The sequence below is a fragment of the Thermobia domestica genome, chromosome 8, assembly GCF_964235325.1.
Source record: "Thermobia domestica chromosome 8, izTheDome1.hap1.1, whole genome shotgun sequence".
NCBI classification, from domain to species: domain Eukaryota; kingdom Metazoa; phylum Arthropoda; class Insecta; order Zygentoma; family Lepismatidae; genus Thermobia; species Thermobia domestica.
Genome location: NC_137461.1, coordinates 193,386,699 through 193,404,797, shown reverse-complemented (window position 1 = coordinate 193,404,797; position 18,099 = coordinate 193,386,699). Strand labels below are relative to the sequence as shown.

At 38.0% G+C, this 18,099-nt stretch overlaps 1 protein-coding gene across 3 annotated transcripts in view; it reads right to left on the bottom strand.

Annotated features, from left to right (window-relative positions):
• The window catches only part of LOC145693400 (putative multidrug resistance-associated protein lethal(2)03659), a 309,144-nt gene extending 293,844 nt beyond the window's left edge, over positions 1 to 15,300 (bottom strand). For all 3 annotated transcript variants that reach the window (XM_081769366.1, XM_081769367.1, XM_081769368.1), the window contains exon 1: positions 15,170 to 15,300. In XM_081769366.1, the coding sequence (XP_081625492.1) occupies positions 15,170 to 15,178 (9 nt within the window). In that variant the 5' untranslated portion in view covers positions 15,179 to 15,300. The remainder of the gene's footprint in view (positions 1 to 15,169) is intronic.
• Positions 15,301 to 18,099: the final 2,799 nt, after the last annotated feature.

Sequence of the window (18,099 nt, the reverse complement as noted above, 5' to 3'; positions counted from 1 at the left end):
GTAAGGTCGAGCGTGATTTAAAAATATGCTTCTGAACACTGCTCAATTTGTCTAGGTTTTACTTTCAATTCCTCCATTTCCCTTTTTCATTGTTTCTGTTTACTTACCTGAGTTGACTATCTCTAAGTGGAAAAAGAACTTGCGGCATTTTTGGATATTGATATTTGTAATTGTAATAATAGCAATAGGACGTATACTACTACTTGGCTTTTGAGACACAGCCTGTGTGTTTTAGACGAGTCAACTACTGGAAACAATAAAATTTGAATCACTGTAAAGTTAAACGTAATTATGTGTGCCTAATCATCACGGCCAAATTGCAGTCTAATAAAATGGCTTTAGGTATATAGTTAGGCCTTAATCCAAACTGTGATGTTATCATATTGCGTTCATTATAATAATATCCTAAGGGATAGTGGAAACCCGAATATTTGCGAAGAAAATTGAGTATCTCACAAGCGGGGAAATTTACGGAGCTGAAATTCAGCATATTAACTCTTTATTGAAAATGAACAGAACGGCTCCTAGAATTTTTTAACATTCTTCTTTATGGGGAGGGGTGTAATTTCTACATATACTAATTAGATACTGGGTTAGTTTGTAAAAAATATCGAAAACGATCAATATTAGTTGAGAAAGAAGAAATAAAGCCGGGTTCGATTCCCAGCGGAAGCTCATGTGGTACGTATTTACGTTAATCCGTACTTCGTGCCGTAAGCGTTGGGGCCCCGCAGCGACGATCCGCGGTGGCCCCTCTTCCGTTTTAAAATTTATACCACTAGCGGCAGACGCGCGACAAAACGCCAATGAACCACAAAATTACTCCCCCAAAATATGTCAAATCGCCTATATGCGTAATTTCTTTACATTAAAGACAGTGAAAAACACTAAAAAATTGTAAAAAGTGTCCCGGAGTTGTCGTGAACCACCAACCATTGGATTACTAGGCGCGTGATCTTCGACTTGGCCACGGAGGCGATGAAGAGAAAGTCGCTTATAGAGGCATAAACCCTTAAGGTATTTTTAGTTTGGCTAAGCAGAGTGCTCCTGTAACCATGTATATTCGACTATAACCGTTTGAGGTCAAATAAAGTCCGTTCGCCATGTAACTTTATAACAAAAGGATGCGCGTATACTTCTCCCATTTCACTTTCAAATGATCGGCTACAGATGTTATATACTTATTCGCACTCATCTCATGATTTTTCATTTCATGATGTAGAGCCAGGGGTTACTCTTGACCCCCGTAGCTCACTTTAGGAACAATTCTCCAGGAAATAATATCTAATAACAACCGCATGCACATGACTTGCGATTGTGCGTGTTGGTCCCTTTGTGTTTGTCCGCGACAAATCGAAAAGCAGACCAAAATGAAGTCCTCGCTGCTATGCGGTAGTAATTTCAATACCCAGACTCTAAATATCTCTTTCCACTCGACGAAACCCTGCCGCAAGTGGCACACTAGCGGTAGTCCTTCGACGCGTCGCTATAGCGACGATCGACATTTACCGGCAAGTGGGCTACTAGTTGTTGGCGACGCTTAGGGCATGGGGTTTATATGCGAAATTCAAAATTCACATTTTAGTTTGAATTTTTCAATTGTTACTTTTTATTTTACAGATTTTTTCAATATAATACACCTTGTAGAGCAATTTTTACGCTTTCCAATGGTGTTTGTTCCGCGTCTCTAGTGCACATATTAACCATTTTATGACAATTTTTAATAATCAATGTAACTGAAAAATGCCCTTTTTTGAAATTTTTGAACACCCTGTATGCGGACACTTTCAGGAGGAGAGAGGTAATATTTGGGATTTTTTCATCTCCCAGTCTAATCAAGTTGTGCATCTTTTTTTTTTTTTAACAAAAATCCGAGATGCTGAAGTCTGATGACTTCTTGATTTGACATGGACTGTCCCTTTACTAACTTTTACAGTTTTTCCAGTAACTCTTTAAGAACAGGAACAAAAACACAGAAACATTGAAGACAGAAAAAGCACAAACACGATCCGCGCGTTCTTCCCTTGCCTGAAGTAAAACAATAAAATATGGAGAACATGCAATTTTTGGTCTTTCATTTTCTATGTGCTGTCAAATCTGTAAAACGGAACCAAAGAAAGAGCAATATTAAGACACAAAACGCTCAACATGTTAGCAATTCATGACATAATCTTGTGAATATACTGGACTATTGCATGATCCGAATAACTCTAGTATATACACAAATCATCATTTGTCATATTTTACCGAAATACGTCATGACTTTTCCAACAACCTGATACCTTAAATGTTGTTAATACGCAAACTTCATTGATCTCATCACTTATTCACTTACTCTCTTATGATCATCAAAACATTTAGGGTACTTCCCGTAGATATAAAAAGGTGAAATGTAGTATCCAGGCTTGTATGTCGCATGCAAGTATACAAATAAAAAGCAACAGCATGACACTTCTCTCCGCCAAGTCCCCTTCAATGGTGTGTGTTGATTATCCAACAAAAAGACATGAAATCCAATCAGAAAATTCATAAAATATAAAATATGTAGCCAAGTCTCGACTTTGCAATAATAATAATAATAATAATAATAATAATAATAATAATAATAATAATAATAATAATAATAATAATAATAATAATAATAATAATAATAATAATAATAAAGGAATAAGAGAATTACATCAATAACGTAAACAATGCCTTCTAGTAAAGAAAAAAATGATAAATGCAACGCCGGGATCCGAACCCGTGTTAGTGTAATGGCAGTTCACTGCTCTCACACTTTGCCATGAATTCTTCAGACAAAGATAAGAAAATAAACTAGTAGTTGGGCAGGCAGCGACCTGTGACACAACTAACATAAGACTTTATTGTTGGTACAAGTGTGTCTGAACACACAGTGCACAGAACACCCCTAACGATAGGCCTTCGAAGCCCATGACCCATCCATGAGCAAGTGTTAACACCACGACATCGGCAACTACAACTGAAATGAACACACGACCATCGTCACTGAACCTTGGCACAGTCACAGAGCGTTGCTTTGTCTGATGAATCCCAATACCTTCTTCATCATGACGATTGGAGGGTACGAATCCGTCGTGTTCCAAGGGAACAGCTCCTTGACACCTGTACTACGGGACGGAGACAAGCTGCCGGCGGCTTAATTATGCTCTGGGGAACATTCACATGAGCATCCATGTGTCTAGTGGAGCTCGAGCAAGGCACCGTGATGGCCGAGGCGTATCGCAGACTACGTACAGCACTTCATGACGACCGTGTTTCCCAACGGTAGTGGCATTTTTCGAAAAGATAATGTACCATATCACAACGCCAGGATTGTAATGGAGTGGTTCGGGGAACACATGGGCAAGTTCCAAGTGATGTGTTGGCCCCCAACTAGCCGGATCCTAACCCAATCGAATACAGATGGGATGTGGTTGAACGTGACGTCAGAGCGCATCGCCCCCTCCCCAGAATTTACGGGAATTAGGTGACCTATGTGTACGCATGTAGTGCTAACTCTCTCCAGTGACCTTTCAAGAATCATTACGTCCATGCCAAGACGCGTCGCTATTGTTATCTGTGCCAAAGATGGACACACTGACAACTAGATGGGTAGTCGTAATGTTCTGGCTGATGTGTGCGTCTATTTTAACTCGTGTATTTTGTCTCGGCTCGAATTTCGAGACATCTCGTCTCGAATTCGAGTCGACCTGAGGCAGAAACATATTTTTTAGTCGAGATATTTTCTCGAGACGAGTCGAAACAGGCTTAAATCTCGACTTGACTCGACTCATTCGCATCCCTAACGACAAAGCAATGAGTTACTCGTGCGAGTTTACAGAGTACATCTGCGAACTAAATATTACATGCACAGCAATTTCATAAAGGAGCTCTGGACAATATCACATCCATTATATATATATATATATATATATATATATATATATATATATATATATATATACTAGGAATGCAATGGATATACCCGATTGCAATGAAATGAGCTGAGCGAGCTTAAACTACGTAATCATGACTTTTTCCCCATGTTAAGTCTATGGAAGCGTTTTTCGGTGACTATTCCTCGATGGTACATCGGATTTTTGATTTCGACCTATGTTCTCACTCAGCACGACATACTCTATCAGCGTGCTAAGTTTGGTTGAGATCGGCCAAACGGTCTAGGAGGAAGCGTTTTTCGGTGATTATTCCTCGATGGTACATCGGATTTTTTATTTCGACCTATGTTCTCACTCAGCACGACATACTCTATCAGCGTGCTAAGTTTGGTTGAGATCGGCCAAACGGTCTAGGAGTAAGCGTTTTTCGGTGATTATTCCTCGATGGTACATCGGATTTTTGATTTCGACCTATGTTGTCACTCAGCACGACATACTCTATCAGCGTGCTAAGTTTGGTTGAGATCGGCCAAACGGTCTAGGAGGAAGCGTTTTTCGGTGATTATTCCTCGATGGTACATTGGATTTTTGATTTCGACCTATGTTGTCACTCAGCACGACATACTCTATCAGCGTGCTAAGTTTGGTTGAGATCGGCCAAACGGTTTAGGAGCAGTTCGCGGACAACCAAACGGCTAACCCGAGTATAAGAGCTTCGCTTCGCTCAGCTCAATCAAATAAAGATGTTCAGCAGCCATCCGGATACGTATAGAAAACCTCTGATTGTTATTTTGTATGATTTATCTAATAAATTTTACAATTTAATCAGAATAAACTGTGACGGGCAGTATTGGTGATGCTTGCCGATTCTAGGGTCTCCTAGTTTGGGGACCCCTGTATTATGAATATTTTCATTGATCCTTTCACAATTGTCAGTCTTTGGGATTGAAAGGAATCATGAGTAAGACATGAATTTACTCTCTCTTGTGGGGTGAAGGTCTCTCTCTCCGATTTAAAAAAATGTTTCAATATATTTCGAAAAAAAAAACTAGATTTTCATCTCCATTATTTGGATTTAAAATCAATCAACAACGGGAGAATAAATTTTTCTCCATCTTCTCTTCTTCCGTCCCCCTTCCCCCAGTGTTAATATATATCAAATGAAGATGTTCATCAGCATCGCAAGACTCAACAAAATAGGTTTATCCCTGTGAAAACAATACTTGGAACAAGAAATAATCATACTTTCATTCCTGATAGTGAAATAAGTTTAAAAATTGGACTGGTTTCCTCTACATCAATGGAAAAGCTTCGTAGAGTTTTTGTAGATACAAAAGCACTAACAGAAGACATGAGAAGTAAAAGTCCCGGATCCAAGAAAATTTGTAGCGTGTGTCTATCACTGCAAATGGTGGATTGGGATGGTGCTGGAACACTCTGAGGGATATCAGGACTACCACACAAAGTTCTTACACCCTGCAGGGCCCGATTCTACTTTTCACTGTCTCGAACCGACGATATCGTATGGATGCCAGCTGGTCACATGCTTATTGATGCAATAGATCACATTTCTATCACGGCTAGTGGAAGATCACATACCCTGTCACATGAGACTGTTAATAAAATTAACGATTTATTCAAGAATTTCAGTAAACATTGATACATTGCACAATACTGATTTTAGTAGATAAGGCAACTGTTATTTTTTGCTATAATTGCAGGCAGGGGCACCCAAATAAAATTTTCTACGGGGGACCTTTTCATGGTTGCTATATTGCGTCTGGTATTTAATATATGTGGTTTGCTATATTACATATACATTTTCGTGAGCCAGTGGGGGCCCCGCCCCCCTTCGGGTGCCCATGATTGTAGGATACTTTGTGGAATAATTGTAATAAAAGTTATACAGTATCAAATAGCCTATACCATCATTTCAGAAGCTCGTTAAGAGGCAAAAGACACATTCAGATTTTTGGGGCCTTAGGGTCTAATACCCAAAACCAAATTTGGTTCACACAAAATATTGGTATTTCTTCACCTTGTGCTAAAATTTCACACATGTACAACTCTCACCACATGCTCATTTGTGGACCTGAACTTAGGATATAAGTGCTGCTATAACTCTACATCTGTACAATATTCGTTAGTTTTGATTGCAGATTTCAAATCCAGAGGCAACATTACATGAGGATGAAAATTTTTAGTTTCATAGCTCTTATGGTTATTGAAATAAACAATAAAATGCAAAAACACCTGTGTTTGAGTCGTGACCTTGAAGCTAATTGCGTGATTAATTACTAGTTACCTACGAGGGCTGGAAAAGTTTTATTTTGGAAAATAACTATCCTCAGATATGTCTTTCAATATATAAATAATTATCGAAATCTGAGACCATGAAATTTTAAAATGCTTATACTTTGGTCGATTTGAGATAAAATGGCCCAATTTCGATGTTTATATTCATTATTGTGTAGGAATGTTTTCAATTGGCTCTCACACCGGGAGTTTAATGCGAATGGAGATAAGACGATCAGTTGTTGGGGTGGGTATATGCAACATACTACCTGATTGTGGCAGTTCAGTTACACCGAGAACTTGCGTAAGCACAGAGTGAACATAAGACCTCCACAGAGCATCATAAGGGTGTGTATGCTGTACGAGTTCAAACTGGGGTGAAACGCCACTGCAGCGGGCCGGGAGATATGTCAGGCTTTTGCGAGGGTCTCGTGACTACGCGGACAGTGCAACGGTGTCATTTAACAAGTTTAAGGACTGTGGCGAAACACTCGAAGACGCACCACGCGCAGGAAGACAAACACAGGTACAAAATGAAGATCTTCAGGCAGCAATTGAGACGAACAGTAGCCAGACATATGAGGAACTCGGACTATAATTCAGAGTGAGCGGAGAAACCATTCGGCAGCACCTCCATCAACTTGGGAAACAATATGAGTTGGGTCGATGTGTCCCACATGATTTGACTCTGAGCCAGAAGGCAACGCGAGCAGACACCTTTGTTTCTTTGCTATCTCGTCTGAAGAAGGAGCCATTTCTGCACAGGTGTTGACATGTGATGAGAAGTGGATTCTGTACGAAGCTCCACGGCACCATCATCATTGGTTAGCATCCCATCAATCGGTTCCAAAACAGCCGAAACCGGCACTGCACCACAAGAAGGTCCTCTTGTGTATTTCGCGGCATCGTGCATCGGGAACTGCTAGCAGCTGGTCAGAGCATCAATGCAACTGTTTACTGTCAGCAGTTGAAACGTGATCAAGAAAAACTCAGAAGTCTAGAGCCAGCACTTCTGAATTGCAAAGAATCCTCCTGTTACAGGACATTGCTAAGCCCCACGTGGCTAGGATAATCCGGCACACCATTCTACGCCTTGGATGGGAAGCACTGTTGGATCCACCATACTTCCCGGACATTGCATTGTCCGATTATCACTTGTTCCATTCCTTGGACGATCACCTTAGAAGACGCCAGTTCAAATCTCTAGTAGAGGTGCAAAATGCACTTAAAACCTTCTTCGCTTCACCAAGTTCTATGGCGATGGAATCCATGGCCATCCAGGACGTTCGCAAAAGTTCGTCGATGCTGATGGGGACTATTTTTAATCTTCCAGGTACGTCTTAGGTGACATATCGATGTTCGAAAGTGGTGAGTTAAAAAGCGACAGAATTTTCTTAATTACCTTTACATAAACTACTTATGTATGTCACTTGTTGTAAGTTTTTATAATCAATCTCATATCTTTAATAACAGGCAAAATCTTCAATTTCATTATGTGTGTCATTTATTGAGTTTCTTAATTAGTAGCATAAAAATCTGATTGTTATTTTGTATGATTCACGTAATAAATTTTACAATTTAATCAGAATAAACTGTGGCGGGCAGTATTGGCGATGCTTGCGGGTCCTAGGGTCTCCTAGTTTGGGGACCCCTGTAATAGAATATTATGAATATTTTCATTGATCCTTTCACAATCCTTAGTGCTTGGTATTGAAAGCAATCATGATTAAGACGTGAATTTACTCTTTGATGTGGGGTGAAGGTCTCTCTCCGATTAAAAAGAGAGGTCTCACTATATTTCGAAAAAAAAAAACTAGATTTTCATCTCCATTATTTGGATTTAAAATCAATCAACAACGGGAGAATAATTTTTTCTCCATCTTCCCTCCTTCTGTCCCCATTCCCCCGCTGTTAAACAATATGTTCCACGATTACGTATGTAATAGTTATTCCATTTTGACAGAATATAGTATGTATGCATATTTCCACAATATCTTTAATACCATAAAATCATTCGATTTTAGTATAATATTGCGGAACCAATCTTTTTGTGTATTTCCAATCTTCTTTAGTGTTGAAACTGAAATGGGTCGACAATGGCATTTAATGTCCTTCCCCTCGATTATATTTTCCTGAAGATTTCGTAAAATATTTCACTGAAAATATTACGAAACTATTAACTGTCTCGTACTTTTGGGTTGATATTAATGAGTGTGAGAGAGAGAGAGAGAGAGAGAGAGAGAGGAGAGAGGATCGCTCGCTTCGACAATCGGCCTTACATATGTGCACATCAATAATATGTAAATCGATATGAAATCGACACTCTCTCCTGGTTGATCCTGAGAAAAAATGTTGACCAATCAAATTCTACAAATGTTCTATGGGTGACACGTCAGACGACAATGGAGAATAAAGAAAAAGTGGTACTCGTCGTTCTCGAATAAAGTTTTTAGATCCCGGAATATACGCGTATGTCACGAAAAATTGTACCGCTGAAATATGACATTTTTAGTTGCCAGAAAAAATAGTATGCCCTTACTTCTAGGATTTCCCTGGTCTCACAAGTAAACCTTACGTTTGGGTGAATCGAGTTGCTGACTGAGACACATATGAGAAAGTAGTACTAAATGTGGTCAGTATTTCAGTGAAGTTTTAGGTGCGAAGCTCCAGGGGTTTAGGAGATACAGCTACCAGAACATCACATGGAAGTACAGAATAGTCTTCATACAGTTGGAGGTAAAAGCTCTGTAAGACCTCTTGTAACGACAAAAGATGAATAACAAATATATGGGTACATATTAGGACTAGGGGGAAGTCATATAGTAAGGGTATACCTGACGGCGGCCATCTTGAAATCCGCCATTTTGAATTAAGGTTAAGTTTTTAAAATAGGAATAGGGTCATGTGATACACGATTTAAGGCGCAAATTTAATCAGAAGAACAATGGTGACGTTAATTTTGATTTACGCGCAATTGGTAAAAAGTTACAGGGAAATTAAATATTGTTGCAGCATATGTATTAGTCCTTTACCCCACCTTGTAAATTTTGTGTTAATGATAATAATTAAATAAAACGCAAATGGATAAATATTAGGTTCTATGGTAAGAGTTGCCTTGATGGAGGCCATGTTCAAATCCGCCATTTTGAATCAGACAAAAGTTTTAAACAAAACGCATAACAGTGACACCTTATTAATAGCAAATTTTACCATAACTCCAACGGTATAACCATTTTTGCTTTATCGTTAACCAGCACAAAATTAAATGGATCGCTCCTTACGACTACTGCTTTGATGGAATTGTTAACGACAAATGTGTCAAGTGTAACTCGATTGCCTTTGTCAGGTGTGCTCACTGTGAGCAGAGCATTTGTGCAAGTCATGCACTCTTTTCTGAACTACATATTGATTGTACTAATTGAGGACTTTTCTGGAATAAAAGACCCAAGTTCAATTATGACTCAATTCCACTTTGGTCATTTTTCCTTAAATTAGCAACTTGTTTATGCGATAACAAATGCTGGTTAATGATAAAGCAAAAATGGTTATACCGTTGGATTTATGGTAAAATTTGCTATTAATAAGGTGTCACTGTTACGCGTTTTGTTTAAAACTTTTGTCTGATTCAAGATGGCGGATTTGAACATGGCCGCCATCAAGGCAACTTTTACCATAGACCTAATATTTATCCATCTGCTTTTTATTTAATTATTATCATTAACACAAAATTTACAAGGTGGGGTAAAGGACTGATACATATGCTGCAACAATATTTAATTTCCCTGTAACTTTTTACCAATTGCGCGTAATTCAGAATTAACGTCACCATTGTTCTTCTGATTAAATTTGCTCCTTAAATCGTGTATCACATGACCCTATTCCTATTTTAGAAACTTAACCTTAATTCAAAATGGCGGATTTCAAGATGGCCGCCGTCAGGTATACCCTTACTATATGACTTCCCCCTAGTCCTAATATGTACCCATACATTTGTTATTCATCTTTTGTCGTTACAAGAGGTCTTACAGAGCTTTTACCTCCAACTGTATGAAGACTATTCTGTACTTCCATTGATGTTCTGGTAGCTGTATCTCCTAAACCCCTGGAGCTTCGCACCTAAAACTTCACTGAAATACTGACCACATTTAGTACTACTTTCTCATATGTGTCTCAGTCAGCAACTCGATTCACCCAAACGTAAGGTTTACTTGTCAGGGGTAAAAGTGAGGAGGAACGCGGAGGGACGCGGTCCTCCCACCTCAAAAAATATGTACGGCTTTCTTCCAGTTTATAAAACATTACAATGGACAAAGATAGGCAGGAGGACGGCCTGATGTCATGCCGCTGCCTACTGTTCCCCTACCTTTTCAGATCCACTTTTACCCTTGCCTGGTCTAGCAGTTAGTGGTGAAATTGCCATCAAAGTAGCTATGGACACGTACACTAGGGTGCATCGAATTTCCACTTTTTTTGAAATCAACTTACCCTTAGTGATTTTTTTTTTTGCGAAATGAGATCCATATAACGTGTAAAAAATTGTAAGTCGATTGGTCAATATCTTTAGGTGCCACCAACGAGCGAAAATTTTTAAATTTTGTTAAAAAAATAAATGTTATTTTTAAAAAATGTAAAATATGTACTTTTATGAAAAATGGTTATCCTATATGGTTTTGTTTCTGTAAAATGTCTATATTTTACGTGTAAAAAAATTCAGCTTGATGAGTGAAGTCATTCAGATGCCACCAGTGGCTTAAAATATGGACAATTGTGTCCCTACTTTTTTCATTTCTTAAAATTAAGTTGCGTTGTTTGTGATTCATCTGGATCGTTAATTAGGTAAGAAAGATTTTGTTTTATACCTGCAGCTCTTTGCTTATTTCCAAACATTAATGATGGAAATAACCCAGAACTCACCATGAGGAGGTGGCTGCAGTTCGAGTTTCGCCTACCCTTATATACTTTATGTTGCATATGATAGTGCCAGTTCATATCCTTACTCTTTTACCTCAAATTGTTTTTTGTGTTAAATTCTGGTATGTTTTTTTTTACTGTAGTGTTGCTAGGACAAATCTATGTCATGCTTCTTGCTCACATACCGCTGATGCCGCTTGTCACCAACTTCACCATTCTTTCTACAGCGCGAGTGTGACAGGGTAAGGATGTAATAGATTCATCAGCCATTGGAGCCGTCTTTACATTTTCTCTTAGCTTCTGCAGGCTCAAATGTTTTGTCAGTGGTGGCTCCATCAGCGTGCATGTTGACCAATTAATCATATCAACATAGTTTGTCGCTTCTAAGTTGACTTCAGGGACGACGAATTCTCGTACCGGTACGCGATCACCGGTTGGGTCGTTTGTCTTGCTTTTAGGGCTCGCCTCCAGCCAAGCTCTCGTACTTTAGCATATTGGTCAATCAACATTAATAAAAGTAGGTTCTCAGGATAGCCGTACCACACATTTCTAAGAATCACTGGATGAATTTTCCTGTATTTCGCTTCCATGTGGCGAGAAGTCGTGATAAGTTGCCACAAATGACGAGCTCCTTCTGCACACGATGGATTACGGATCACAGTAAACCAGAGTGGCGCGTAGACCATTATGATGTACTTGACGATGGTTTTAAGTTCATTAGTGCGTTCTTTTGTTCCTACGTTCAAACGTAAGACTCTATTTGCTGTAGTTAGCCATCTGGCTTGATGAATTTTACCAGGCTTCATGTGAGCTAACCCAACGGGGCATTCTCCTGAAGAAACCGCTTGGCGGATATTCAGCAAATATTTTTGATCCGTGCTTAATGAATCCTCAGTGAAGTTGAGTTCCCAGTCTACTGGAATGGGCTGAAAACTCTGGAGTGGCAACTCTTTGCAGGTTGGAAGTGCTGATCCTATTGGTCCTCTAGATGTATTTGGTCCAGTAGACTTGCCGTCTATGAATTCAATCAAATGTCGAAATGGGAGCTCATTCGTGTGTATAATACAGACGATTTTCTGAGGGGGTTTGTTCACGAAGACTTCAATATGTGCCATCGCACCAATCTTCTGACCAGTGTTGGTAGCAGTACCGTGGCAACCCAAAACAACCAGATCTGACAGGGGGATATTTTGATGAACAAAGAACTTTGTGATGGCAACCCGTATGCTCTCTTCTCTTCCAGATGAAGGAGAGACGTGGCCAGGATAGTTCGATCCTGGCTCCTGTAGCAGTACGTAGTGATCTTTTTTTCATTATTCGGTGGTTGATGCCGTCTTTAATCTCAAGGGTGAGAGTCTGACTCTTTCTTCCGTCGAAGTATAACGCTTTTACTTTGGTCGATTCAAGTGATGCACTCGCCTCTTCAACAATGGCGTTTCCTAAGGATTTCTTCTATCTCCGAATCTTGCTTTTGTCGATCACCTTCTGCTTATGAACTGGGGTAACCAGTCCGATATCTACCAAAAGCGACGAAGCAATAATTGCGGCCTTGCGGTCTGATATATTACATCTATATACTGCATTGGAGAATGTCGGCAACCTAACTTTCATTTCTTTAGAAGGGCTAGTCTTCTTTCTTTTAAGCGAGGAAGAAACTTGACAGTGGAATCTGACTCTTCTCCCGTTTATTTTGTAAAGGCACACTATCGTTTTCTCTTCTGGAACTACTAATTTCATTGGGCTTTGGTTGATTTTTCTGACCTCGATTTTTTCGCAATAAATGTTTGACACGTTTCTGTGTCTCCTTTCTATCAAGTCCTGCCATACCCATCTGTCGGGTGATTCTCTGGTCAATTAAAAATGAAACCTCCAATTTAGGCACTTTCTTCTCTCTCGTACAAGTGCAAGCAACCGAGTCGATGCATTTACAAGAAGCGATATCAAACAAAGTTTTGCTGGCGAACGCCTGGAATTCTGTAACTTTGGAAGCAAAGGAAACGGTTTGTCCTTGAACTTTTGCAACTGACGGACCTTTTCGTGATATGTATAATGTAAAATCACCGCTATAACCCGTTGCTTGCTCAAAATAGCTGCACCGCTGATTGATGCATTTTCCCAAATTTGAATTACTTTCCTTGCCACTGAATGAGCTAGCACTTTAGCAAAGGGGTCCTTCTGAGATGCTGTATCCCATTTCGTGTTCTCTCTTTCCCACAATAATTACTTAAGAATATCAGCGATTGTAGGAAGCTGACTAAAAGTGAATTCCGCAGGGGATCCAATGACATTATGGACAAAGTTCCTTACATTCAAACGTGACTTCTTTTTAGGTGACATCTTTACGGACACTTGATAGTTCATTCACCGAAATCAATTTTGAACAGTTAAGTCACTTTTGTCAACGCAAGACCTCAACAAACTTGCCGCATCATTGGAATGACGAACTCACACATTCAATGACTCCCGATAAGCACAAGTAGGACGCAATCCTTCAAAAACGCACACAAATGCACACGTATTTTCACTTAAACACAATCAGCAACGTAAACAGTTTCCACATCAAACACCAATTTTTCTGTCTAGAAAGCAACGCAAAATTACTCCTAATCTCATCTGCAGACACTCTAACAATGAGTCTTTTTTTTTCCCTTTCTCTCGATGCTACTCCACTTTTAATTTTACGACAAACTCGCTTTTGGGCGACTTCATTCTATGCAGTGCAGGTGTTTTATCGAAAGGAGTTTTATCTACAAAAATAATCATTTATTTTTTCGCGCTACGAACATAAGCTGGACAACCACCGGTGTGTGTCTTATTTGATAACATTCATTCTACTATAAGTCTTTTTCTTTACCTTGATTGCCCCATTTCTTACCTAATTAGCTGTTTAGAAGAGACGAAAACTCGATTTTTTTTGTTTTTTACAAAACACTGAATAAAATTTATTTTGGGGGCGTTTCGTCCAAATTTTAAGACGCTGGTGGCACCTGAAGGACTTGACCGATCAAGCTGAAATTTTTTCACGTAAAATATGTACATTTCTGCCAAAAATAACTACTAAAGATAAAATGTTTTCGTAAAAGTAAATATAAATTTGTTTTTAAAAATGTATTTTTTAACAAATTTTTGAAACTTTAGGCCGTTAGTGGCACCTAAAGAAATTAACTAATCGGCGTGGGATTTTCTATATGATATATAGAGACCATTTCGCAAAAAAAAATCACTAAGGGTAAGCTGATTTCAAAAAAAGTGGAAATTCGATGCACCCTAACGTACACACGCCATGGTGCCTCGACACAATCACACTTCGTATTCGGTCACTATAACGTTCGACATATTAATGTTGGTAAATTGTTTTTATTGCGTATGTGATTATAACAGTAGAACAGCTTTAAGAGGGACGGATTGAGTATAGCCCGCTCCCCCCAGTGATTTTTAACGAATCATAGTGATTCTAACGGTTCATATTAGTTCAGAATGAATCGGAATCACATGTTATAAAGATTTAAGATGTAAATCTTGTGGTAAGGAGGCTTTAGTATAAGTAGTAGTAGTTGTAGTAGTAGTAGTAGTAGCAGTAGTAGTGGTAGTAGTAGTAGTAGTAGAAGTAGTAGTGGTGGTAGTTAGTAGCAATACTACTACTAGTAGTAGTAGGAACGGGTTAGAAGCCCCGCAGGGGTTGGTTGGGTTCTGTTCTCGATATAAGTAGTAGTAGTAGTCGGAGTAGTAAAATTAGTAGTAGCAGTAGTAGTAGTAGTAATAGTAGTAGTAGTAGTAGCAGCAGCAGCAGCAATAGTAGTAGTAGTAGTAGTAGTAGTAGTAGTAGTAATAGCAGTAGTAGTAATAGTAGTAGTAGTGACTCTTCCAGTTCCGGTGACAAAGAATTGGGGGGAGCGGGCTATACACAAGCCAGCGGGACTCTTCTGTAACATTCTGTATGATGGCATTATGCACAAAACAATTTTTGTTATATAGACTGGAAAGGTATTTTATAAAAACAAGCAGTACTACAATTCCAAATATAGATTTGCTAAGGTATTCTAAAATCCTGAAGTACTTACAACTATCATAACTATAAATTGTCTTAATCATAATCTTTCATTTAAAACGTAAACGGTGAAAATCCTGTAAGATATTACACTATATACACTGATATACAAAAGAAAAAGCCCGGCAGTCAAGTCAAAATAAACGAAGGGAGAAAACTAGCTCTTAGCATGAGATGCAGTAATTTCTGGAGAATGCATTATTCGGATAATTAAAGCATCTAATCATTGGTGCTGATTGACAATAGGTCAACATATGTTAGAAAATTCAGCAACTGAAACATATTACTGAATATAAAAAGAAAATATTAAACAAATTAATTTGTGCTTACGAACTCGAATAATCTTACGTACCAGGTGGCCATGACAAATGAAAATACGAATCTGGACGTCTCTGGCGCTTAGCGTTTTATTTCGTCACTATTCCCACTTTTTAACTAGCTAGTCAGTTCTGGTGTCTGTGTGTTGGGATAAATTAGAAACAAACAGTGGTGTATTTAAGATTTTGTTCCCGGGGGGGGGGGGGCTTTGCTAACTTTATTCCTGGAAATGTGAAAATTCTGCAAGACATTTCATTTACTTTAAAATATAAATAAAATTTTCGAGGAATTAAGCCCGGAAGCTCCCCTTAAATACGCAACTGGAAATAAATCATAGTAAATTCGTTACAAAATCAAAGTTTCGAACTAACCTTACATGAGTAGAAATTATTACAGGATTTTGATCCATCCAGGAAAGTAGACATACAGTGCTCGTGTACATGAACGTCAAAATATACACTGCGGCTATGTAAGATTTCACTTACATTGTCATCAATTGGCGTTATTATTAAGAGATAACCTTAGTCTGAGATAAACTCGTACTTTTGCACATGATTTAAGGGTAAAAGATGTATCAAAATCATTTATATTATTGTCGCGCCTAGAACAGATGAAAATGGGTTTAATTCGCTAACAATATCTGGGAAACTATATCCATCTGTAAACATTTTTTACACTGTAATACATAAATGTCCGCAGATTACCTCGTTAAAGTGTTGTATGCGATTGTTAATGCACTCTATATTATTATGACCAAGATATTTTATAAGTGTTTTTGGTTTATTACCTCCGAATGAATCAAACACATACTTTCTATTTCCTTCTTTCCAATAGCAAATCCAATTCCCGGCGGGAGCTCATGTGGTTCGGATTCCACGTTAATCAGTAGGTCCACGTCTCATATAGCCTCGCTGCTGACCGGGACGTTAAACTCAAAATCAACTCAACTCAACTCAATAGCAAATCCAATCGGTTCCAATATTTTTAGATGTATCAAAATTAACAATACCGCACTCATTCTTCTCTGGCTTTTTAGGTAGTTCATCACTCATAAATACACATCTAAAGTTTTTATCTTAAGCTGTTTGAAAAGATATATTAGATCCAAGTTACTTAAAGGTTTAATTTCTTCATTTTCTTTACTCTTTTGGGCTTTACGTATTTTGGAAGCTCAACACCATGTTTCTGTTCCATTGCTAAGCTATGTCTCTTTTGTTCTTCCATTTCCTTTTTATTCTCTTTTACATCATCTACCTTTTTGACTATAGCAGCAGCTTCGGTAGCAGCAGAACCAAGAGCACCTATTAACGCTAAAATAGTTGGAATAGTAAATATAAAACCACCGTAATGAACTTTATTATTATTTCTCTTCATTTCTTTGTTAATCTTTTTAACTTGTGGTATAGAAAGTAATAAAGACATACTGTATATTGCTCTTTACTTAGTTTCGCTTCTTGTTTGATTTGTTTCTTGGTTGAAATGTGATCAATATTTAACTTCTTAAGTTCCTAGTTAGGAATTGTAAATGTAAAACTACTCAACTTCATACTTACATGTATTATAGAAGTAAAAAGTATTTCCATAAAAATTAAACATATTACAACTTAGAAACTAAACCTAAACGCACTACATACTTATAAATCTAAACCAAACCTTACTTTTGTATTCATCGCTAATGCAGTACCTAAAGCTGGTAAACGTTCTGTTATCAAGTTAGCATCTTTAACAAAAACTCTTTCCCGAGCTTTATTTTCTAATACTTTGCCTGCAATATGTCTAGAAGCTGTATTTCTATTATCTGTGTAGTAGATATCATGTTCTCTACAAGCTTCATCTAATGCGTTAATACCCTTATCTCCTCTTTCTAACCTTCCTTGTAGCTTGGTCCCCGGGCCGCAGTAAATACATCCTGGAATATGTGATTCAAATGGAAGTTTATTAATCAAATCATTGAGTGTTACTTTTCCATACTTCTCACTATTCCAAAATTTTGGTGACAACGTATTCAATATCTTTATAAAATAACCTACACCCTTTGAATCATTAGGAATAAATTGTGAAAGTTTAGAATTAATCATACCCATAATACCCACTTTCTTATTACAAAAGTTATTATTTCCAGCATTCTCTCCTCCATCGATCACAACCAGTCGATCAATTAGTTTTCTCACATCATCCATCCATATGTATTCTTTGGTAATTCGTTGTAAACTTGATTCCTTCTCCTGTTTTTTTCTTGTTGGTGTTGGAGCTAAAGTTGGTTTTATATATTTCTCCCAGATAGACTTGATAATTTTATTATATTTTTCGCTTTTACTAGATCGTTGTTTTCTAGTATTTGGGTCATTCTTTTGAAATGCGACATTAGAATCAATGACTATTTGTGTATATTTTTATACATCATCATCATTATAGTTTGTTGGATTATATTTAGTTAGTTGTTCCCAATAAACATTCTGTTCCTCTATAATATCGATTATTAATGACTAAATCATCACCATAAATTTTAACTACTGTATCCCCTATCATATGTATGATTTTCCCATCTTTATCATATGGTTGTATTAAAAACCTTTTGTCATCTCTAGTTGCATAATATCTTGAAGCAGTAGGACCAAAATGAGT